The 26292-nt window shown below is 44.9% G+C and overlaps 1 protein-coding gene and 1 long non-coding RNA gene across 30 annotated transcripts in view; one reads left to right on the top strand and one right to left on the bottom strand.

The window, feature by feature from the left end:
• The window catches only part of cacna1c (calcium channel, voltage-dependent, L type, alpha 1C subunit), a 119027-nt gene that overhangs the window by 63951 nt on the left and 28784 nt on the right, over positions 1-26292 (bottom strand). For all 29 annotated transcript variants that reach the window (XM_057022953.1, XM_057022952.1, XM_057022956.1 and 26 more), the window contains 2 exons: positions 16564-17002; positions 12603-12708 (listed from right to left, as the gene is read on the bottom strand). In XM_057022953.1, coding sequence (XP_056878933.1) covers positions 12603-12708; positions 16564-17002 — 545 coding nt within the window. The remainder of the gene's footprint in view (positions 1-12602; positions 12709-16563; positions 17003-26292) is intronic.
• On the top strand, positions 695-2579 carry LOC130519499 (uncharacterized). The gene is made up of 3 exons (XR_008948342.1): positions 695-876; positions 2156-2229; positions 2305-2579. It is a non-coding gene; the product is annotated as an uncharacterized LOC130519499 (long non-coding RNA).

Here is a 26292-nt window from a genome sequence, read left to right as displayed (position 1 = left end):
TGAGCAAGGCACTCAACCACCAACTGTTTTAGCGCCGCAGCTCAGTTAGCCACAGGGCTGGAAGTGAAGCATGAAAGTGAGGAACCTCGCCTGGAGTCAAGGGAGCTTGTGGATCACAACGTATATAACAGGGGTGTTTTTTCCATTTAGGTGAACACGTCATAATTAAGGGGGTGGATTTTCACCAGAGGGCTGTATCATGCATGTGGTCACGCTCGACAACCATCATCATGGAGTCACTGGAGAGCAACGCCGTTTGGCGCGTAGCCGCGACAGATGGACGCTAATGCCAGGCGGGGGCAACAATGTGGCCCAGAGCACCGAGCATGCCAAACACACACAAGAAACACGCATGAAACATTCACGCTGTGGAGAAATAGCCAGCCAAAGCAGCCAACCCTCCAAGGTCAGTGGGATACTGGGACTGGAATACACAAGCTAAAATCCAGTATTCTTCCATTTATTCCCAAGGAAAATGAAAAAGATTCCTCATCTGCAGCCAGCCACTCATTACAGTGGAGGCGTCAGGCCTCTGTGTCTGTAGCGAGCATGCCATTAAGACTCATTGAGGTAATTCCTCTCCAATTAGCCCCTCTGTGATATGAGGACCAGTTAAGCAGTGAGCTGTGGCAGACGAGACCACTCAAGAGTCAACCCCCCCACCCCCACCTCTCCCCCGCATGCAAATCTCAGATGATCCCTATCGGCCGGAATTTGCATTAATCGTTGCAAGTTCTCGGTCAGCAAACTAAACTCCTCCCTCATCCCTCTTTGCCTTGACTCAGTAAAATGTCCAGCTCCTCATTCCCGCTTCTCCTCCCCGCTTCTCTTCCCCGGCCTTTGTGTCACTTTGCTCACCTTCTTTCACCAAACATGGTAAGCGGGACGAGGCGCCGTCGTATTTCAATAAGGCATGTGTGTGTAGCCGCGGAGCAGCCGATAAACAACCCTCTCCCGTCCGCAGCCAAACCCATCCGTCTCTCTTGTGACTACAACCTAAAACTCGGGTGTGAAAGCGTGATCATCCCTCATCGTTCTTTTATACAGCTCACTAACAACTTCTGAAATTCGCTGCACACCTTCGGGCAATTCACTTGACAAATGGCCATAAATGTGGTGTGTGTGTGTGTGTGTGGGTGGGGGGGCGGCAGAGAAACACTGGAAGTTAGTGTAAGACTCGTAGCATAGACTCGTAGCATATAATGCTACACAAGTACCTCACAAAAGATGTACTATGAAGTACCCACATCCACAGATTATTAGGTAATAAAGGCAGAATGACCTAAAGTAAATAGACAAGACCTTTTTACCACATTTAGTCCAGACATGGAGTCTGAACACAAGCTCCACTGTTTCAAGCAGAAGTAAGAAGCTTCTGGCTGTTTTCCGAAGAGAAAAATGGCCGAATATTTAAGATTGTGCTCCGTCACGCCGATGCGTCTCATTCAGCCATGCGAGGCCGCAGGTACAGCCGTTGAGACTGCTTCTGCATTCAAACCTTCCAAAAAGTTGAAAAGCGTCTTTGAGGGTCCAGACTATCGTGCTGCTTCATATGCCAGGAAAAGATTTAATATGTTCCACTACATAATAATACTTGAAAATGTGCTTTGCCAAAACGTGGAAGTCCATCTGGATGCAATTTGCCGAATGCAAAAGCAGCGTTCTGACTGTTCTGACCCAGCGTCGGCGCGGATGGAGATGAAATCCCTGACGTCTCATTGACAACAGAGGACACGACACGTTCAAGTAAACACCGAGGTTCACAACGTGCTCCACCTGATGTACGCTGACACGCCAGATTGTTCTCAGACTTGCCGAAAGTTGCAACGGCAGAACGCGTCAAGCTTGGCGGAGCGCCGCGGCATAAATGCCGAGGCCCGAAGAACTCTGCAGCGCTCCAGACGGCCTCGCACCGTTGACCACAAACTCCATCTTAGCTTGATCTCATTCCGCAACGCTGATGAAGTTGTTCTTGTAAAACATTTGCTGCTTATTTCTTTGAGAGTTAGAGAAGCAAATGTGATTTAACGCTAAAAGGTCGCCTCCTTGTGCGTGCATGCGATGTCCTCTGCATGTGTATGAGTGTGTGTTTGATTTGTGTTTTCTGTGTGGACCAGTTGTCACATGTACACACCCTTGTCTCTGCAAATGTAAGGCTACCGAGCTCCATCACCAAGGAGACCAGCTTGTTGCCAGGTAGCAGAGAGAGAGAGAGAGAGCGAGAAAGAGGTGCAACATTTTTAAATAAAAATCTCCACAATTACAACATGCTTTGATTTTTCTTCTCTGCCTCCCTGAAAACAGTTCCTGCAGTGAAACATCAGCCCGTTCGGGACCGCGCTGATTGGCTTTGGGGCTGTACATCAACGGCAACAATATTTTTGGCACTTGAATTAGATCTGAATTACAATGTCATAAAAATGATTAGAGAAATCCGTGGCCTACTGTGCTTTTACAAGTGCTTCTGGAGTAACACGTCCACCTGCTGAGCCCCGTTAATCAGTGCGATGATGGGGGGATTTTATACCCTTTAATTACTAAACAACTGGCTGTCTGCTTTGCATAAATCTGATGATTCCCGTCCATATTCTCACAGCGTTGTGATATTTAAGACAGCGTTCAATAAAACGTCGTTGCCCCTGAGAAAGGCAGAAAAATCTAAGTGCTGTATAATGATTAAATATGGAGAAACCCCACAGCAGACATGTGTGACATGGTCCAGGGGTCATGCAGGACTACTGCATGTTATGTGTGTGTGTCTGTGTGTGTGGGGGGGTGTAGGTTTCAATCTATCAGTATCCGAGTGTGACTTCAGAATTAACTCTGACATTGAGGTCACTGAAGATTGGAATTGGATTAGCCCTCGACACTCGTTCAACAATGGATTCGCCATACAGGCAAGGTTAGACCACTCAGAGACCGGCTTCACACCGCCAGGCTGTCGGCCTTCATCACCGGCTGATGGGAGATCAGGAGAGGATGGCAAATTGTGAAGGAGATGGTGCGTGCATGTGTGCATTTGGCATGTGTCTGAAATCCCTTTGTTGAAAAGTTTCTGGGTGGCAGCGATGACCTAAGCGTAACACGATAACCTCTATTCAACACACTCGAGCTGTCAAACATGGCCGACCAACAGCTTAGCCTTAAATAATGCCGCAGTGGGTCCAGACCTCCAGTGTGACACAGCGGGTTTCCACTGCAGCAGGGTGCTGGGAGAAGAAGGAGGAGGGGACAGGGCTCGCCAGCGAACTGAAAATGGTCTTTTAATTACACAAGGGAGCTGAGTTGGAAAGGGCGAGTATGGAGGAGCAAGGGCGAGGAGATAAGAGGTGCAGGGAGGAGAACATGGGAGAAGAAGAGGAGCGAGAAGGGAGACGCCCTCCTGTGCATCATAACACCGTACCCCTATAGGTTGCTCAGTCTGTAGGCGACCGGACTGAGTTCTCAGTTCAAATCCTGGTGTAGGTGAAATATGGGAGGTGTTCTGGCAGCAGGGGGAGGTGACAGGACACCTTCACACTGCTGATGTACCCTTGAGCAAAATACCAACCCCCAAATGCGTACATAGACCCCTATAATGACCCACTCAGGGGTGAACCCTTCCTTTGCCCTTCATCCAGCTGGGACAGGTTTGGTCCCACACTGTTTCATAGTCTAGGTTAGCATGGGCTAGCCAATAAAGCTAGAAAAAGTGAAATAATGAACGATCTCCACACATCACCCCCGCTTTCTGAGTTTCCTCCCTTTTATCTTTGCAAACTTCCCTTTCTTGAGCTTCACGCGCTCATAACATGGAAAAAAAGCAACAGAATCTAGAGAGCAATTAAAGCAAAAAGAGAAAAGTAGAAAATCCACATTGGGATGCTGGTGTCGCTCGAGTTGCCTGGCAACATTAAAGTTCGGCTCGGATGTCAATGCCGAGTCATTTTTGCTGTGAAACAATCTGTGTCCTTTCATAACCGCCACAAAGTCAGAAAGAAGGGAACATCGAGACAGAGACGGTTTTCAATGAGTGGAGGTGCTAGCTTGTTAAAAAGGGGAACTGGCCAAACACCAATCTAGTGGGCTTAGATCTAACGTTAATCCTCGGTGATCCTGCATCCATATGTCCTGCAGTGTAGGCCCGATCGTAGCCTCTTTAAAGCAGGACATTTTTACTTGCATCTCTCTGTTCTCATGTCTGCGTCGGCCTTTTACCCCAACACACATCAAAGTCCTTATGACGCAGAGTCGGTGAGACTCATAGTTAAAGCTAATAGCTAACATGTGGAGTCGTACATGGGCTAGCCTCCTGAACCGTGTGCTACGAAAGTGTGTGAAAAGGAGCGTAACGCGTGTGTGCAGCACGTGTGTTGCAGCTCAGGTCCTTTAGAGGAAGCGGAGGGTTGAGGAGAACAATAAGAGAAGGTGGAAATTCAACTGCGACACCTTTTTGTTGCTGTTTTCATGACTTTAAATATCAGTTCTTGGTTGAAAATCAAACATTTAATCCCAGGAGACAAACCGACGCACAAGTTAGTAATTTTTATAAAGTTGCTCAACTATTTCTCTGAGTTGTACTTGATTAAAAACTAAACAAGAAGGGTTGAATCACGCTTTACAAATTCCATAGCTCTTATTTTTGTGGGCGGATTTGCTCGGTGTGAAATGGTGTCGGATGGCAATCACCCGTGCGAATCAGCCTCCGTCCCCTTTTCTTGGTTTGAAAGTCATTACAACTTAACAGCTGCCTCTTTAGGATGCGAGCATGGGCAATTAACAAACTGGAACATTTACTACAGGAAAACAGAGGGGCAGAACGTGTTTGCAACTCCCACAACATCCGCTCAGCAAGCATGGCTGCTTGTTTACATGCCGCACAGCTTTTTCTGCTCGCCTTTCTTTTATCGAGCAAACATGCACGCCACCATTACCTTCCAGCTCTGGAGTACAAAGGGCTGCGCGGACACTTCAGAGGAAGGCTTGTATATTGTGCATGTGTGTATGTGTGTGTGTGGGAGAGAGAGAGAGAGAGAGAGGGAGAGCGACTGTGTAAAATCACTGATGTGCAAAGAAAGTATGAGATTGACGGCTTGGCAACTGGTGTCCATCTCTTCTTTGCCCCCTCTGTGTGGGCTAATGCACCCAAAAAAGAGAGAGAGAGTGTGTGTGTGTGTGTGTGTGTGTGTTTGTGTGTGTGTGTGTGTGTGTGTGTGTGTGTGTGTGTGTGTGACAGCTTAAGTGCTGCTCAACAGGTGTCTGCTGTGGTCAGCACCGGATGAGATTACCTACACACATCAAACGGTTCTACCACTGAGAGGACGAAATGTCAAACGTGCATACCTAACCCTGACCTTTGACCCAGGCCAAACTGTAACCCCCGACCCCAATGCCAGGTCTTAACCCCTGAACACCCAAAATGTCCTCACTTTGCTCGTAAAATACTAGGCTCAATCGAGTCCTCCATATGTTGCTGGTACAAGACCACCCACCTACACACACACACACACACACACACACATGTGTGTGCGCACACACACACACACACTTTTTGTTGGTCTCATTCTCAGATTTATCACATGAGAAATTACTTAAAATTCAAATGAGAGTTTTCCCCTTGGTTTGATGATAGCAGTATCCCATATGTGATGTTCTTATAATAGGATCAATACTGAGGGTTATTTCTGTACAGCTTCATGCCCCCACCATATTTTCACTTATATTTTTGGATTTTTGTTTCTCTTTTACTGATCTCTCTCTCTCTCTCTCTCTCTCTCTTCTCTCTCTCTCTCTCTCTCTCTCTCTCTCTCTCTCTCACACACACACACACACACACACACACGGAGACACAGCCCCTCTGTCTGATACTCTGTCACTCTCTCTATTCATTATTCATGGCGCAGTCACAGTCGGAATTAAAGCACCGCACAATATTGCTACGGCAACAACACAGCAGAAGCAGCCGCATTGGATCATGGGAAACTGGGTCACCTCCCAGGAGCAGGAGGGGGTGCAGCAGAGGGATGTTGCACGCATGCACACACACGCATGCACACACACACACCTGATGGATGTCCTACCAACCAGGAGGACATCGAAGAAAGAGGTGATGGGAAGGAGAGACAGAATCAGACTGGTCAGTGATCCAGATACGCACACGTGGCCACATGTGAGCCTGTAGGTTTTCATCATACACACACACACACACGTTTCACACTCATGGATGGAGATCTCATAACTGCTGTGTAGGTACCACGTTAGTCACGCTGCACTGACTCAGTGCTTCTACAACCGAGGTTCAGAAACTTTAAGCCTGTCACGCTGCTGCTAGCAAGCATAACTCAAACTGGGAGCCTCTCATGTGTTACCAGCCCGGTTTCTCAGAGTTAACAAGGCCTCCCTGCTGATCCCGACCAAGAGTGAGTTCCAGACAATCGTCCTTTCATGTGAATTCAGCGTTACGCACAGATGACTCATCATAATAAAGCAAATATTTCAGCTGCTGACGGCATGTTAGCTCAGCTTTAACGATGAAATTAAATATGTGGAGAGTGTTCCCTGCCCCAATCTGCAGTCAGATTTGTAAAAACCTACATGACACCTCCAATAGTGGTTTTCACAAGCTTTGTATTTTATTTTTTGGACTCTTTGTAATCTTGGATAGCTTTCTATTATTTCCCCCGAAAGCAATCTGTCATATCAGCAAGGGTTCTTCCCCAACGAGAGAGATCAATCTGCGGGTTCTTCTCTTGATGTGCACATCCTTTGTGGCGGCTGACGCTTTAATGGGGATCAATACGAGAATACGGCCCTTACCTGTGTTTAGCCCTCCGAAGTAATTCAATTAAAAGCCTATTTTCTCATGCTATATATTATCCCCTCTCTTTCTTGCTTTCTCTGTCTCTCGCTCATGTGTTGCATGGTGCCTAAAAAAGTGAAAAGGGTAAAGGTGCTACAAGAGAATGATAAAAAAAAACCCAAAAGAAATTTATATTAAGAAAACCAATACAAATCATAAAGCAGGGGGAAACATTCTATAAAGCCATAATGTATATTGTAAGGCCATGTGTGTGTGTGTGTGTGTGTGTGTGTGTGTGTGTGTGTGTGTGTGTGCGTGCGTGCGTGTGTGAGTGTGAGTGTGAGGGAGACGGAGAGACTGTCAGATCCCAGACCAGATGGCTAAATGTCAGTGAATGCCACACCAACACGACTGCTAATTCTCCCTAACACAACCCGTAGGCATGACAATGCAACAATAATTCAGTGAGCAACGGATGTTGCTGCTCCTGGGATTCTGTTTATTATTTATTTACTTGGTCTAAGGGCACTCACAAGGCTTTTGGCTTTTTGGCCCCACTAGAAGGCTGTTTATTGAAACATCAGAGCAAAGGACATTTAATACAGTGCCGTGCGGGTCTCCTTAAACTTCTTCTTGTTGCCTTGTGCAGCAAAAAAAAGGTCCTGCAATTTAGCACCTGAGTAGTTTTTTACGGTCGTGTACTAAAAAGAACTAAATGACATCTTGTCCATTCAAGTTCCAGGAGGACTGATGGGGTCTTGTCAGCTAATGAGCAGCTCGGTTTACTCCTCTGCTGATGTCACAGCAGGCTTTTATAGCTAGCCAAATATTAGCCTGAAATGACAAATACACATGGACACCTACACACTCTAAGTACACATTACACCTGTTTGCTGCTCTAATTTGCCCAGGGATCCACGATGAACTTTCATTACCTTTGTTGCCTCGGCTCTGGTGTTTGCGCTATTAGCTAGTTGTTGTATGTGCACGTACGTGCCTCAGCTATGCCACTAGTGAGATGATCTGGAATAATTAGCATGGAGTTTCCATTACAAAGGTACAAATAGGAAGACTACCCTTTTATGTGCAATATAAGGCATGCAAAGACCAACATACGGCATGAAGAGACGGCTGTTAGGAATCTTAATTTTAGTTCTAAACATTTAATCAAACAGTTAGAGAAAACTGCCACAGTAATAATATGTGTGCTTTATCTGTCCAACAAAATGCAATGAAATACATAATTAGTTATCTAATCTTCATTTCTGGCATTTATTATGGTGAGCAAAGAATTGGTTCTGCAGGGAAGCATGTTTCTCCTGTACATATGACAATAAACACTTTAAATCTTTTACTTATCCAGACTTATCTGAGGTCGATAACCACAAATGACTGGAAATATACAGTAAAAACAGTATTTCAGAATAAAAAAAGTCATGAAATGGCTTTCAAAGAATAAAACCATGATCTTATACATTAGCTGCCTTTGTAATCCTATAAAGAGGGTGGAGATGAGTGACATCACTTCCTGCGGAGACGTTGCGCTGAGAACCTTGGCTGTCAGTGATGGATCGGCGCGGCTCTGTCTTTCCATCTCCGCTCTGTGGGAGCAGTAATGTGGGTCGAGTAATGTGAGGCAGAGGTGGACTTTTTTAGCTCAGTAAAAATATCCTGCACTCTCTCATTGGCCTCCCCCCCAACACCTGGAGCTACAGCACATTCAAATGGCCACAAATGCACCTCAGCATTACTAGAACATAACACAGTTATGTAATATATGTAATCATTCTTCCACCCTATAGGAGGACTGAATTATTTTAGCCTGCTAACTCAGGTTCCGACTCAATACACAACCCATATATCCTGTATATGCTCACCCACGCATAAATATATAGAAACACAGTCTATCACACTGGTCTGCAGGCTTGGCAGACATTTAGTATAGATTGGCAGGCAGAAAAGGTCTTTTTGCCAGTAAAAGTAACACAAATTTGAAGGAAAGACAAGAGGACGTGAAAGAGATCAAAGCAAGAGAGGTCAGGGGGTCAAAGGCTGCTGCTGTTTCATCTGAGGAGACTAATTAGAAGACAACAGAAGAAGAGATGGTGGAAGCATTCACCACCAAAACAGCTCAAACACCGAAGCAGGAAGGAGGAGAAGAACAAGATAAAGCCCCATTTATGGTGGCAACCAACACAGCTGTATCAAAGACTGATTCAGATTATATTTCCTGTAAAAACCACGAGCCATTATCTCATTTGGGGCAGTGAGCTCAAGTTACAGAGTGCTTTTCACCAGTAGATTTTTTTTTAAAATCTAATTTGAAATCCACAAAACAATCACCTGCTCAATCCTAAGTGATCCATGGTATTATTACTCAATTAGGCCCTGCAGACAGAAGCACTCATGATTCTTATCTTACACTTCCATTTAAGTAGGAAACCTTGATGAAATGCCGACTATACTTCGATCCATATTGCGCGATATAGGAATCAGCTCCAGACCCCAGCGTCGGGAAGTCGTAACGTCTGCACTTGGAAAGCAACCACGTCTCCAGCAGACGAGGCGTCTGTGGTATTCCTTATTTCTTCGCGGAGCTGAACAGGGGAGTGGCAGTTATAATTCCCACATAATGACTCCCCAGGCTGCAGCGTGATCGGAAGCGGCAAAAGTTGTGACGTTTGCCCATCTGTGAGGAGGAACACTCCTGTTATTGTCAACTGCTGCTGCACCGGAGGCCACACCAGCAGACAGCGGTCTGTTTATTCATACATTGTGGATATAAAGTCCGATAAAAATGGATTTTAAACATTAAATTCCATTCTGCCTTTTGTCGCACAGCAGACGATGGCCCTCCAGCCTTATCCAGATACACTATAATTGGCTGCATTCCAACTGTTGTCCAGTCGGAGATGCACACACACACACACACACCACACACACACACACACACACACACACACAAACTAGAAACGCAGACCGACTTTGTTTAGATAAGTGAATAGATGCGGATCGTTCCTGCCCGTCTATAAATAGACGTTCCTAGCAACCAGGAGAGTAGCACCCAAAGGAACGGCATGTTAACGTGATCCTCTACAGCAGAAATGATGAGGAGAGGGATAGGACGGCTGGCCGGTGAGAGTAGACGTCTGGTGAGATTTAGAGAAACATAGAGCAAATGGCGTGTTATATAGGTGCGAAACCTATTTCTCATTTTATATTATACATAAAAAACACATCTGCTTATGTGAATTTTCACACTATTTAAATGGGACACGCCTTGAATGTCACTGGTGCAGCCAAAAGATCTTACAAGGTTCATATCTGAACTGATTTTGGGTGAATTTTAAATGTCAAATGTTCGTTTATCTCTTACAGACTAGGCCCTTAACCCATGTGCACCTGATGCTAACATTGCTACAGCACGCGTGCTAATTCATTCAATGGGCACGCCATGAGCACGTCTCTTGTTGAGGGGGCAGAGAGAGACCTTGAGAGTGGTAATTCCATTTTTTGGCGAAGCTTCCCATGACTGAGTGAAGGGACTTGCTGCACAACTGATGGGTGTGTCCCGCTGTGCGTCAGCAGCACCCTGCTCTTCCCATCAAAAGTATCCTGGAATGCTCTTTGTCAAATAAAGCAATCTTATTTTGCTGCATATTTCCTGGTGCAGTTTGGGAGAACTGAGCCATACGTGAACTTTTTACTCTAGGCAACGTTGCCAATTCTCCGGACATTATCCTCACACTCTTAAAAGTTATGTCTGGCGTCACCTTTCCATTCCGTCGCTACAAACCTGTCATTAAGAACAATATGGGCCTGGTGTTCTGCCATCACATTTCCTCCCACTGATAATCATTTGCAGGTTTTATCTTCTGCTAAAGCTCATCATGAGTGTGGTTCAAAATCCTGAAGATGTTCTTAACATCTACCTCTGGCCCTTTGAGAAGAGCTTTAGAATCAATACGGAACTCCCCCATCACAAGGTTTTCACAAGTCTTTCTTATGTAATACTCGAGTTCTGTCATATTGCTTCTAGTACAAGATTTCTATTTCGGTCTGCATCCCATAATGTGCTGCTCTCTCTCCTTGACAACAAGCCCAATAATAGCAGCCGAGAGAGGTTGTCATGGATATGGTAACCGTAGTGATGCTCCTCATCTGTCCATGGTTACAGAAGAAGGAAGTGTAGGAACTAAGGTGTGACAGCGGCCTGGTTTCACAGGGACGTTTTATTGGTTGCGCAGCATTGTCACACCAGTCATTTACCTGTTACAACAACTGCGTACCCGCTCTACCACACACTTTCCCTCATCTATTCCGCTTTTAGATTTCCTTTATCCTCTCTTTATCCTTATTCATCATCTTCTTCCTCATCCGACCCGATCAATAACAATGCTTTCAGGTTGACAAATTGTACTCTCACAAATTAGCAATTAGCTAATCAAAGCACTTGGAGAAGCCCTGATGATAGAGACAATAACACCCGCATGCACAAGCGCATATGTACCCCCAAACTAAATCCCATCAGCAATAATGATGCTTAACAGGATTTCCAGGTGACAATAGTGGGACGCTTGGTGCACAATCACAGCAGGTTTGAGTCTGGCTGTCGCGGGTTGTTGTCCGTGAGCGTGCATGCCCGAGAGTCAGTGCAATCATTTATCAGGGCCCTCAAAGTCCCTGACAGAATAAAGGCTGGATTAACAAGCAGTAGAATTTTTTATTTTCTATTTTGTGCGATCTAACACAAAACAAAAGCAGAATGCACCGATGAGCCAAGTAGCACCTTTGACAATAACGTTCAAAACAAAATTAAGAAAAATCTCAGGTGAAAAACATTCTTACATAATTTGCTTGGGCTAGGAACTAAAGAGGAAGTATAAAATTAAACATCTTTGCTTGGTTAGTCTTATGGTGACTTTATTTACTACCACACAGGCTTTGCTATAGGAAAGACAATACAGTAATTGGTGTATTTATTCCTTTGACAGAATGCAGCGAGGGAGTTCCGCAGAGTGAGCGATGGACAGATAAAGCGGGAAACAGCTGTCCTCTTTCAGCTCTATTTACTCGTCCAATGACTCATGAACCTGCTCTGACAACATGTCACTGAGGGAGAAACCAGCAAGTGATGACACAGTAAAACAAACCAGAAGAAACGCGCAAAGTCGCATATCTAACACGCAAGCCTTGCAAAAAAAGAAAAGAAGCTTGTTGGTGTGATGTTTTCACGCTCCCTTTTGCCCTTATCGTGATAAAAACCTGTTTAATACTAACAAAAGTCTCAAAATCTGGAGCTTGGCCATGCCGCCGCCGCCATGACCTGTCACCCTCGCCACACACCACAAGTAATCTGTAAACCTTCAACATAAGCTCCCAGGAATGAAATGTGGCAAAGCCATTCTTAAAAAGAAGGACAGACAGTGACAGATGTTCAAGGAACACAGAGGGATTAGTGACCTCGTCACACTAATTCAGCAAAATATAGCTGTAAGCTGACAAACACACACATAACAGGGAAGAGATAGACGTAATAATATTGATTTAAAGCCCTGACATTGACCCCCTTCGTGAAAATGCAGCAAAGAGCATCTTATGGATGCCACACTGGTCGTATAGTAGGCTGTAATAATAGTGTTTAGCTAATGTTGCTATTTGAACGCCATCTTCTCACCAGCGTACAGCAAATAAGGTAGAAACAGCTGGAAATGTACAGACAGATGAAGAATTTCCATATAAACGTGATAAAAGCTGCTTCCAGCCAGGCTCCCGTACCGGCGGGTTCACGCGGACTGCAGGTTTTATCCTGCAGATTACTCACCAGGTTGGAGTTGGTGGCGTTCGAGTCATCTTCGGGGAAAGGGATGTAGACGGCTAAGGCCACACAGTTGGCAAAGATGGTCATCAGGATGATGATCTCAAATGGTCTGAGCGGAGGGTTGAGGAACATAAAGAGCAGGAGCTAGAACATTTAACAAACACAAGACCAGGGTATGAGCAAGCTGACCCAAGCGCCTTCTGGCTGGCTCTGACACGTCCGCGTGCCCACTGGGTGCTTTTGGTTTTTAGCGCCTTGTATAAATCGATGCGCACGACAATATGGAGTTCAAAATCGCTCAGACTTTGATTTCTGGGCTCCAAAAATAGAACTCGGAAATGTTATTTTTGAACATGCTAATAGGAGCTGTCACAAGCGGGGGTATATACACACACGCTGGAGTTTAGTGTACACAAAAGAGACATCCAGGCTGGCGAGTTTGCCTGTTCGTTAACAATAACACATATTGGGTGACTCAGGAGTGTGTGTGTGTGTGTGTGTGTGTCTGCGTGTGTGTGTGTGTACGGGGGCACCGAGAGACAGAGCATGCCCAAATATGGGAGCGGCGAGGACCAGGCCTGTCGCGTGGAAGATGGGATGTAGATAAAGGAAGAGTGAGTATTCGGGAGAAGGGAAGAGGAGAGGTTTTATATGGAACGGTCCTTGAGAGGGGAGTGACCTCATTATTTTTGGCTACAGAGCGTGAGCAGGAAGAGCGAGGGACGCGAGGCGAGAATGGCGAAGGAGAAAGGGAGGGAATGTGAAGGAGAGATAAAGGAGGTCTGGTTTTCTTCATCACAATTACAAACTGCCACTGCTGTCACCTTCCGCCGACTCCTTTCCCTCCCTCCTCCATTCTCCCGGGCCTTTCTTCTCCTTTCCCTCCTGCCTCTTGGCGGCGTTTCAGAGGGGGTCTAGACTCCAGATCTTGTGGCGTAACATAAACAGCGCTGTGCCGATGAGTGCCGCTGTCAGGACCTCCAATTCAAAAGACAAACAACCAGCATACAGATGTAAACTTTAAGCTGGCATTACATGAATGCGAGCATTCCACGTTCAGTTGTTTACCCTGGAAGAGGACGTTGAGTTGGAAGGACGCTTCTGAAAGAACAATGGCTGCACACAATCACTGATAATCGGGTTTTTTATGGCATTACCCTGCAATAGACACTAAATGATGGCTTTGAACTGCTTTGTTGTTTTTAACACTGAATATTTGACCAGTCTGAGTAGGTAAGAGCCTGGCTATGGGGTCTATCCACCACTGATCGGATGAATCCACCTTGTGGGAACTCGACTGGAGAAGTCCACCACTTTTACTACCACGCATCAGTTACTTCCCAAACAAGGCTACATGGTGGTCCAGAGGGGGGGTAGTCTGCTCTTTTATTTGAACTTAAATGGTAGAGTCGCAACAGATGTGTCTCAATAAATAAACAAGCAAGATGCAGTTGAAAGAAAAGCCCAACTTAACAAATTTAACTTTACTACCTAGAAACAGACTGTGTGCGGCTGCCATATAGACAGGCCAGCCATCCATTTTGATGGATATATGGGGAACAAAATGATTAAAAAACAAAAAGGATCTTGGACTTAATGTTTGTGTTTGTAGTGAGGGTTTACCCTTGAGCATCAGCAACCACAAGATCATTCAGCTCATTCAGCAAGAGGCTGTCATGCATCAAAGTTAATCACACGTCCTCATAGAGAGGATGCATTAACACAGGCGACAGGCTGGAGAAGACCCACAGAAACACGCTTTAGATTCATCTGGAGCTCGGAGGTCCACTCCCCTCAACGTGATTGGAAAGCCACTGCTGCTGTAGGACAGTTGGGGGACAGTCCAACAGGAACGCCAGGCTGTGCAGTGCTGCTAATAATAACATCAGCACAGCAGTTTAAGCAGTTTCTTCTCTATTCCAAATGTTCTGATTATACACATGTGTGTTTAGGTGTGTTTCAGGGTGGGCGCGTGAGCGCGCATGGCTCAGACAGGTCTTATTGACCTGTTGAGAGTAGTAGCAGCTGTTGTCATGGTAACAGAGAAGGACAAGAGGAAGATTTCAAATCTGCGATCTCTAGAGACCTGCTAAATACAGGGGGCACACACACACACACACACACACACATTATGTAATGCTGCATTTAAACAACAATGATCTGCTGATTTAAAGGCCATGCAAAAGTTAAGGGTGGGGCTTAGATGCAATCCAGATCTTTCTCCAGCTTCACTTTTTTAGGTATTTCTTTTGGCCTCCAATACACAAACCCAATTTTGCTCTCTTCCTCTAAAACTCGCTTCTTTAAGGGCTGTTAAAACAAATGATTCTGGGAATTGTGGGTAATGGGCTGAACGCTCAGCAGTCAATGGATACAAATGTCCTGGCAACCCTGAGGGATGGTATATATTGATGCTTCCCCCCATCAGCGATCTCTTGTCCTCTGTCTTATAAGGTTAAATCGCTTGTTTTTTTATTAAATACTGTGAGATAGATAGATAGATAGATAGATAGATAGATAGATAGATAGATAGATAGATAGATAGATAGATAGATAGATAGATAGATAGATAGATAGATAGATAGATAGATAGATAGATAGATGATTAGGGTATTACATTAGGATTCTGAATTAAAATGAGATTTAATGCTTGGGATCCATCTTTGACAGAGATGAATGACTCGCTGATGAACTGATTACGGTTGTGATCCTGGTCGGAAGTACAATCTGAGGCATTAAGGGATTCGCCAGGTCCAATTTCCACCACACATGCTGTGACTCAGGTCGTTAACCGCGGGCGTGTCTGGGGCGTCATGACTGTGATAGAGCGAGTTTTTACTAGAAAAATGACAAGCTGGCTTCTAAAGGGACAACATGTTTTCCTTAATGTGCGCAATTAAAACACAGCAATAAATCATTGATGTGCTGGGAGTTGTGCGCGCATATATGGTCTGTCTAACCCAAGGAGCCCACTTTAGATGTAAACTGAAACTAATGGATACATTTATGTCATTTCTGTGGGTAGATATTAGCCCCCGCAGCACGTTTTGGGTGGATGCCGTAGATTCTATAAGATATGAGACAGGATGTTTTAGAAGCAGATGTGCTGTCTGGAGGCAACAACCCGCTTGGATCCGTTTCTCTTTCCTAACAACTCTCCTCCCCTCCATCATTATTTGCCCTCCCTCCTGTGCTGCATTTTTTCTTGTTTACCTCCGGCGTCCTCCCCTCGATCCCGCCCTCCCTTCTCAGCCACTCAGCTCCATCATCTCTCCTGTCAACCAAAACCGCATCCCTGCCCTTCACGTTTCCACCCCAAGTCCTGCCAAATCCCGTCTCCCTCGCAGGACAACGTGAAACTGGCGCTCAGGAGCCCGCTCTCTACCTCATCCTGTGGGAAGACCAAATCGTTCTGTTACGCATCTTAATAAAATAAAACCAAAAGGGGGAGAAAATGCAGGAGGAATATCAGGAATGAAGGGATGTGAAGGGACTCAGCAAGGAGAGAGTGATAAGGGAAGGTGAGGAAGTAAAGGAGGAAGGGAGACCTTGGGAAAAGGGGATGACAGCAGCTGGAATAGCGCTTTGGGGTGAGACATGCTGGGGAGAGGTGTGAAAGAGGCTCAGAAATTACGCAATTTGTTTCACCCCCCCTCCTGTGAGAAAAGAATGAATGATGAAAGAGGGGGGACGGGGGGAGGAAAAGGACGTCGAGATGAAGGGGAGAAAGGATTAGGACCGGTGAGCAGAATTGTGGCGAGGAAAAAATGATTAGGAATGAGAGAGGAAGTGTGAGGCATGCCTGAGTTGTTTACATGCTGCGTCCCTGACGCGCTCTTTTCTTCACATCCATTTTCCCACATGCATCCCTCAATCATTGCTGCTACAGAAAGATGCCATGTGGACACATTTTGGGTAATTTCTCTGGGACGAGCGCCGAACAGCCATCGTTCCTAAAGGATACTTCCACTCCACGATGCTGATGCAGGCCCTGCGGATGGGGTTCTTGAGCGTTAGGCACAGCAGCGCCCGTGGCGGCCTCGTGGCGGTGGTCGTGGTCGGTTTCTTGGGCTTTGAGCTGTAGTGCTGTCTCTTCCTTTGCGTGGAACTGGCCGTGGAGATGGGCCCGCCCCCTCCCGACCCGAGCCCCGCACCTCCACTCGATGCAGCGTTCCCCATCATCTTCGCCTGTCGCGCCGCATCGATGGCTGCTTGCCAGCTCAGCGCTGCCCCTGGTGTGGGAATATGCTCAGGGGCCAAGCCCACCACGCCCAGCCCGTGATTGACGCCTCCTCCTCCTCCCCTTCCATCGTGGTCGCCGTGGCTGACGCCGCCACTGTGCTCATTGGTAAGGCCTTGGGGAGGAGGCCGAGGAAGCGGGGGAGGGGGAGAATAGTCGGAGCCTGGAGAGAGACGGGAATGAGAAGAGGAAAAGAAATAAAGTTAATGTCAAACAACGCCGGTTAGATGTCAGGAAGTTACTAAATCACATCCGTTAGCCGGGGTGGGCATCGAGGGCCGTATCCAAGCCAGACTTTCTGTCCTACAGGTAAACACTTTCACCTGGGGTTTCATTTACCTTGGTGAAAGCATTTCCTGCCTGGTAGGATGCAAATTTAATCGGCTTAAATCCAGCTCTTGAGGAATGGATTTGACCTCCTCTGATGGGCAAATCCAATCCATGAAGGCTGAAATCCAGCCAGGTTTTGAAACTGCTTTCACCAAGGTAAATGGAAGCCCAGGTGAAGGTATTTACCTGTAGGACAGAAAGTTTGGCTTGGATACGGCCCTTGAGGACTGGATTTGCCCACCCCTGCGTGAGCCAGTAAGCAATTCATTTGTTGGTTTAACACATCACACATGGCCGCTCGACGTTGGGACTTTTTATACTGCGGTTTACTTTGAAGGCTCTTTAAATTGTTAACATATCAGCTCTTATAGTTTAAGTATCTTCCTGTAGAAGAGACCAGTCGCTAATATGCTCGGATTTGTTAAGAAAGCGCAAGCTAACCATCGTGGTTCGCCTCATTTTTCTTGAGCAATATTTACCATAAAGTTCACGCCGTTGAACGCACACAAGACCACTAATGAGACCAGCAGTTGCTTTAATGTCTGAGTCATTATCCTTGAAATTAAGGCTTTACAGTTAAATTACAACGCCGCATTGTTGCTTTCTTAACTGTTACAACAAAAGCATACTTGACATTTGATAAATCAGTTGGCATGACAAAGTATTTTAATACACCACTGCATGAGCAAGATGTTAAATGCCCCACGTTCAGGGTGTTCACCCATAAATTCAAATTACAGGTGACATTTACAACAGTTCAGTGAGGATGTGAAATGTGAATTACTAGCCAGCGGATTTAAACAGATTAATCCAGCAGCTGCAGCCAAGTACAAAACTGCAGGTTATACAAAAAAAATATGGTAATATTAGAGACACGAGGGAGAGAATTACAAAAGCCTCAGTGAGATTACGTCGTTGTATAACCCTGACAAATTACAGCAATAAGACTGAGTGAGTAAAGTATTGTAAAAAGGAATGGATTATCTGTATGCTTAGCCAGATTAAAACAAGATCCTCTCAGGCGCACGTATCCATGGGAGCGAGGTTTCCATCTCATCTTATTGTAGATCACTGAGCTGCTTTGCGAATTGTATAAAGAGCTGGTGCTTTATTGAACATCAGCGACTGACTGACACCAGCGATGTTGATGAAATTGATTTTTTGATTATAGACACATTTTGGTCTATAATTAATCCAACAGAGGTAGAAATGGAAACAAATCAAGATGGAATGGACAGAAAGAGAGGGAGAGGAGTGTTATAGGCAGAAAACCTGGGATTTTTCTTATACCTTTAAATATGTCTTAGAACAATTTTTAACCCCCAGATGTCCTTACAGCAGGATCCCAATCCCACCATTCAGCTGATTAGATGGGTTTCAGATCGTTTCATACTTTTTGTTGTCCACTCGTGCAATAATCTTGTTACTATCTTAACCACAGAAGTTCAAATGATCCAAAAAACCCTAAACCAAAGTAATATGGTGTCAAAATTTAAACAATGGAATTTTTCAACCCACACCACATGTGTAGCTTGATGCCAGCTTTACAAATCAGGTTCCACGGGTATTCCTCATTTGATTAATATCTAATCAAAATTACTATCACACTCTCACCACCAAAATTATTGGTTTTATTATTTATTTATTCATGGCAAAAATTTGCAAAGCGCTACATAAATAACCTCCCACCAAAGCGAAAATGAATTACAAATGTCCTAAAGGTGTTATTAAAGCAAAGACACTGACTAACCAGCAGTGAGGAGGCAGCGTAGTGCATTAAATATAGCATCCGAGGTGGTGTTTGTTGCATTCACCAGCAGTGAAGTCACCTATCAGTAGCAGCTGTGCCTTTTGGGAAATATCTCTGTGGTTTCAAACTGGAGCATGTCATTACTTGGATGGAACAAAAATGCCCCCTTTCTGAAAGCAGCAGAGGAAAGTAAAGAGCCGCGCGTGTCCGCCAGAGCCGAGCACGGGTGTTGCACGATGAGCCCATGCCGGTGAAGATAATTCTATTAGCAGCTCCTTATTTAAAAAGCAGCAGCCTCTGGAAAACGTAAGCCTGACAGGGAGGGATAAAGGAGAGAAAAATAGCAGCGGAAGTAGAAGATGGGGGGCGAGGAAAAGAGGGATGCAAGGGGTTAGGTCGGAATCTCGGAAAAAAGAGGAGGAAATGATGAAAAGAGGAGTTAACAGAAAAAAGGGCAGAGGGCTAAGGCGCTTAACCGCTCGTGACAAGGCCTAATCCAATCATTTATCCCTCCATCATTTAAGATTATAGCTGGAAATATTTCATACTGGATCATTTCTCTCAACGCTGTCAAAGTTTGAAGACAAATATTCCCGCTGTTGTCATAAAAGGTGAATCATGGCGGCGTTTATCGCATTTTGCGTAGTTGCGCAAATGGGACCAATCATTGATTTTCACCATTTGACACTATGAAATGTGTCCTGTTTCAAGGACTTTTCTCCAATTACACCAGCGTGTAGATCCGAAGTAACACCGAGTGTGGACCGAATTAGTGACTCTAATGAGGTGAGATGGGGACTCAGGTCAGCGGAGCCGTTATCTCCCGGCTGATAAAAGGCCGTGCAGCGACGTTATCGTTCCTCGGGCCAAATATCATCGCTGCAGATCAATTCATGAATTCTCAGGGACAAAGTCGAGATGTAATTAAAACTGCCGCAACAGGTTTTGAAAGATTATGCGGACTTTCTGTTCCTTTAATTGGCTCAACGTGATAACCCACAATAATGAGTCTAATCAAATCATTATCTCCTGCTCTTCCTGCTTGGTTTCTGTGGGTCTCTTTTTCTCTTTTTCTAAAAGCGGATAAAGTGATGATGAGGCAGTCGTCCGCCAAGGTCACGTGACCAGACATGAATTGGTGTCCATTGCCGTCCTGCAGCATGTTGAATTTAAAAACAATAACGCTGTATCTTTCTGTCTCTTTTTAACACTGCTGCTCTCCGAGTCCCTGCGTCTATTATCAATCACCCCTCCACACCGCCGCCACCACATCACTCCCGTTTTTCTGTCTAATCCATATGGCTGTCACTCCCTCCATTGGCTCTCCAGCAATAGACAAGTTCATTTTCAGCCAAGCCCCGTTCCTCCTTTCTGCCATCAATCTAACCCCCCATCTCTCCATTTTACAGTATTCTCTTGCTTCACCGCCCCTCTTGCGTCCCCCATCCCCTCATCAGTCCCCTCTCTGACAAGTATCTTCTCTCCCACTTTCGATCAGTGCCATCTTTGTCTTATCTATAGAAAGAAGGAGCTACTTCAATGGCAGTGTTGTGCACGAGGATACCACGCTCAGGCCCGTCACTTTAAAATCTGGCTCAGATTTAAATCTGGCTGTATGGTGATCACCGAGCGACCCATTTTAGACTGAAAAAGGAGGGCGCAGACCTCCACTGACCAGCACATTTTCCAATATCTTATACTATAGTGTATATGCTATACAAACAGCTGTACTATATGTATATAACTGGACCCATGACAGAGTAGGCTTCTTTATCCGCCTGACTACCAAGGAAAAAAATTGTCACGTTACTTTTCCTTTTTTTAATTCTTCTCTTTGTAATGTAATTAGAATAGTGAAAACATTTTTGGAATTCTTATTTTTTGTTTTTAGCATATCGTGTCCATTGCAGTGGACCTCGGAACGCCACACATGTGAAATGGAGCCTTGATGGCAACTAGTTAGTCCCTGAGAAAATATCAAAAAGTTAACATGAGAATGAGTTTAACTTGCTCCAGAACGAGGAAGTGAAAGGTACCAAAGCCCCACCCCTTTGCATTTGGTATTGTTAAAAAGCCCCAGATGCCCTCTGCAGAGAGCAAAAGGAGTTCATGCAGTAATCTGCTGAGGGTGGGAGACATTCTGGTTTTCAAATGTCCTCCAAGAGGACAAATTTGAACTACTGGTTGTCAGGAAGCAACAATCAAAGCCCTGACTGGCCTTGATCTAAGGAAGACCCCAAAGTCCATCCGGGGTCTGGAATATGGGCAAAATGGAATCATCTGTTCCTTGTCCCATGGTCCACATTTCCTGAAAATTTCCAACAAATCCGATGATGATAATCTTTTCAATTTATTTTGCTAACAAACAAACCCCAGCTAACACCTACTTAGAGGTGATTATCCTATAAAATACTCTAGACGTACGAGGAGATATATGTCTTCAAGCCTGCTTAAATAAATTAAAACTGTGTGTGTGTGTGTGTGTGTGTGTGTGTGTGTGTGTGTGTGTGTGTGTATTCTCTCACCTTGTCCATATGTGCATATTACGTGGTTGAATGAGCATAACGCACACCTGCGCCCCTGGTGCTCACCAGGCACTCTCTCTCTCTCCCTCTTTCTCTCGCTCTCTCACACACACACAGAGCACATGCACACACATGCAAGCACCTGCTCCCGTGCAGACACACACACCTGCTCTCCTTGATCTATGACCCCGAAAACAGATGATTACAGTGTGTGCTGACACTGAGGTACACACACACACGCACACACACACACATTCACGCTTGACCCATGTGAACATGAGTGGCACACGTGTACAGCTTTCAGTGACAATGTGTGACACAGTAAAAATCAAATGTTTGGTGAAAGAGGGTCATCAAACCACACGGCGGACGGACAAAGAAGAAATCACGTCAAATGTTCTGGAGTCCAGCAGCAAACAAACCTGTAACTATGACAATTAAGTCCGGTCTATTTTAGCCGCAAGCGTTGCGCATTTACACTCCTTTTATTATAAATAAGGTCACTCATATGATGAAAAAGCAACAGGTTTGACACATTTATTTCAAGAGTCACATGCTGTTAAGCACTGTTCATTCTGCCTATACAATCCCTATTGTATATGGATTTATTCATGAAATGGCCACAGACTAGCTGAAGTGGGAAGGCGAGTGTGTGTGTGTGTGTGTGTGTGTGTGTGTGTGTGTGTGTGTGTGTGTGTGTGAGGGAAGGGGGTGTGTGCAGTATGTGCACGCCTCGATACGTGACAGAAGCATGTCAGGGGAATTATATATAAATTATGCATTCGTGCTCTTTATTCAATAGCACATTGCTCACTGTCATCTGGACTTTCTATCCTTTAAAACTCAGTCCAGCGAGGTTCCGGAACGCTGATTTGTGTTCTCGGCGGAAGATTTCTGGAAAAGGTTCTGATGTTTTTGATAACAGAAGGTCTTAATGAAGCCTGAATACCTAAAAGTTACGACTCTGATGAGACAGGCTATAGTTTATCCTCAAGGTTAATGTTGGGCCAGAGCTGTGGCTGCATTAGCTCCAGTCCAAGTGCCTTTCCTGGGCTTGTTGGATGTCTGAAGCCTAATTTCACTATTATGGTTTGATTCTTTTGTCAGTGCCATGCAGGGCAACAACCTAATGTCTGGTCATCTGGCCTCTGGGAGACAACGAGCCAAAGCAGCTCGGTGTGTGTTGTTCATCTGTCTGCTTCGGTCTGGCACACATGCTGGGTTGTTTACATCTCCACAGCAAGTTTGTGCAAGTGCAGACCGCATTGACATGCTGTTGTCTTTTCAGAGGATTCTGTGCTTTCCTGTGTGTTAAAGTACACTTCCATTTGGAAGCAGTTCCCTTAAATCCCATGAGTTGGCAAAGGCCTTTACACCACAACCGCACAACATCAAAAACAGATATTGGACTGAGTAGAAGAGTAAATGTCTGTCTGTGTATTTCAAACTTAAGTTTAGTGGCAACTTTTAAAAGAAAGTCTGAATTTTAACCAAAGCTAATCAGCTTAGCCTAGCATAAGGCCTGGAAACATGGCCTAAGGCACACAATTCAACTTATCTTTGATTAAGCTGTACAAAAACCACAAAAACCCTGCATCCAAATACATAATTTCACCAAGAAAAAGGCAACATGTAAGGGGAGAACTCTTGAATCACCATTACCGACATCTTTCCATGTGTCATAACAGTTCGTGACCAACAGGAAAGAGAGCAAGGATGGGCGGGAAGAAATCCAAAGAAAGAACAAGAGAGTAGTCAAAATGAGGAGGAGGAAAGGAGTGATGGAAGTACAGGCTGTGCGGATGAGGAGCAGCAGAGGAGGAGGGCTTGCTCACGACCTTGCCGGCACACGTATTCACGCACAGTGCAGGCAGCAGATATTAATAACTCCTTATTAATATTCATCTGCAGTGGCGAGATTTGAGTCCAGAGTAACCCAAATAGCAACCATCTCTCTACCTGTCTCTGTCTAGGCATCGTTGCGTGTTCGTCATCTGCATATAGTGACCTCAAATGCAGCTGCACACCTTTGGGAGCCTCTTTTTACTTCTGTCATTCACCTTTTGCTGCTCAAAACTGCCCTATATTGATCCCCCCCCCCACTAACCTTGGCCCTTGGTCATAACAATGTCCAAACAGCCATGACGTTGTACTTTTAACAGGTATCATGTTGTACACTGGGGTCTTATTTTCCTCAGACCACATTTATTATGCTTTTAAAATCTGTTAGCTGTGAGTAACACGTGTAATATATGAAAATAGTGCCACGCAGAATGTGCAGTGATACTTCCTGTATGCCAACTGCTGGATTAATAATTAAACAGACTCTTCTCGTTATATATTTTAACACTCCAGACACATCTCAACAACAGTTTTGAGTGTTTTCTACTCGTCCGTTTAAAAGTAAAATTGGCCCGTCAACACTGGTGACAGCCGATTTCGCAACTGCCTGAGCTGGTGGTTGTAATAACATTGTAATGAGCTGCACCGTGGCACATTTTTCCCTATGTAAAGAAAGCCCAAATCTAGACTTGGCAGTGCAATTTGGCTCTTTCAAACATTGCAGAAAATGATCAGAGGAGCACATTCCGGGTGCTCTAAAAATCTATATCGTTAGGCTGCTGTTTCCCAAATCACTATTTCTTTTCCCAAAAACTGTATTTTCACACATATTTCACTCCCATATTGGCCTGTGCAAATTAGCACCCGATTAGCATCATTTGTGAGAAAACAAAGCAAATAATTAATAAAACGTAAAAAGACAAATAAATAAATATTTATTTGCTTGTGCAGCCAGGTTTTGAACACATTTCCAAACACTGGTGGTTGAGGGCTTCAACCATTTTGGCAGTGAAGAAATCAGTCGTTCACTTTCTCCGAGCACCTTGTTGAAAAAGCGGGAGGAAAAAAAAAAACTATGACTGAAAAATCTGGAAAGAATTAAGCGTTGCAACTTCTCTGGGCGACCCTGGCAATGTTGTTGAAATGAATACACTCCAGAGCAGTTTGGATAAACCTTCAGAGAGGATGGGTTACCACGGCAAAGGCTCTTGGCTGAACACTGTGGCCTATTTTGAGTAACTCTGGACTAATGGTGGAGCTCACCTACTCCTACATCTCCAAACTGTACAGCACGATGTGTGTATCAAAGTGGAAGAAAGGGGCACCGTTTCAGTGTTATTTCTTTGTTTTCATGGTCTCCAGTTGTTACCAAGTGTCCCGTCAGACCCCCCCGACCTCACTCTCTAAAGAATACAGCAAGAATTAGCAACGAATGTTTCTAACAGCTGCTACAGTGGCAGCGGGGGTCACCTAGAGGTTAAAGTTGAGTGCGAGAAAAGGAGAATAAACCAGCTTTATCTGCAAATTGGATCGGCCTCATCTTTTAAGCAATTAGTGCTGCAGCGATGGAGCGGCCAGGAGAGTGTGGCTACAGGGAAGAGCTGGGAAAGAGTGAGCGTAGCAATAAAGCTGTAACTATGGCTAGAGGTGAATTTTCTCAAAGGCTGGACTGAACCTGGCAACACAGAGAGGAACTGGTGTGAGCTGGTGTGATGTATGGGTTCATCTAGCAGGAAGGAAAAGAAGCCCATCGGCCCGAGAACAAGAGGTCCTTATGCATGAAGAGAGAAGTGCAGATAGGACCAACGTATTGTGTTAAGACTGAACAGACTCAGACTTCACATTTAGGGGTCTTGATGATGAACACGCTGGAACTGCTCCTAAAACGCTCATTTCAAAGACTCTATCAGCTTGTTATGTTAGTCATATTGACATTGTATATTTTTTGTAGCACCTCTTAGGCTGCAGCTGCCAGCAGCTGATAAAATTCAGAGTTAGTGATTTTATTCTAAAGGGAGATATAGATTGGCTTTTCCATATACAGGACAATGTCAGACAAACTCTTTGAAATATCCTTTGGGAGCAGCAATACCTGTTTTTCATCGAACAGGCAGCAACTGAGGTTTATTGAATGAGCACACATTCCCCCAAAACTATAATATAAACTCAGCTTAATTTGGAAAGCCTTCCTGACTATTAGCATTCTGAGAGGCATCTGAGCTTTCACAGCCCTCAAAGGAGAAGTCTTACAGTAAAATAAAGCAGAAAGAATTTGAGAAAAAAAAAACACTGACGGATCTGATTCAGCACCGTTAATGAATAATTTTCAACAGAGCTTGATAAAATCAACCATAACTGGAGCTATTTCCAAATGAAATGCAAATGTGGATTGTATTGGTGTGTGTGTGTGTGTGTGTGTGTGTGTGTGTGTGTGCGTGTGGCCATGCTTTTAGTGTATGCAGACCTCAATGCTGACACGGCGACCCCATGATAAATTATGTTATAAAGGACCTGGCGAGATAACAGCAAGCAATCACAGGGCTGCATTGTCTTTAGAGCGTGCACGTGCGTACAGAGCTACAGTAAACCAGTGAGCGGAAAGGATTCTCATTAACTCAGCTGCAGCCGCCGCAGAGGCCCGACTCGGCCATTGCAGTTTGCGCTTGCGTTGGCCCGCGAACATTCCAGTGAACTTCAAATCCACTTCAAGTTTGAGCTGCATCTCATTTCCAACTTTTAGCAACCAGCGGAAGCAACTTTCTCTGAAGGATGAAGGGAAAGTTTCAAGAAAGGTTCATTTCAAATGAATAACTCAGCCAAAGGGCAAAGCCCTGCTGGTGAGGAGAGAAACTGACCAGTAAAGAAGAAAAAAGGGCATCATAAAAGTGCTTTTGAAACAACCATATAAGTAGATTTGCTATAAACACAGACGCTCATGAATCAGCATTAATGGTGGGATTAAGCACAGGCAGGCTTCGTTCAATAAAACCATCATCATGACCAAAG

This window comes from Takifugu flavidus, chromosome 22, assembly GCF_003711565.1.
Source record: "Takifugu flavidus isolate HTHZ2018 chromosome 22, ASM371156v2, whole genome shotgun sequence".
Taxonomy (NCBI): domain Eukaryota; kingdom Metazoa; phylum Chordata; class Actinopteri; order Tetraodontiformes; family Tetraodontidae; genus Takifugu; species Takifugu flavidus.
The sequence above is the reverse complement of the archived record's forward strand: the minus strand, read 5'-3'. Positions and strand labels throughout refer to the sequence as shown.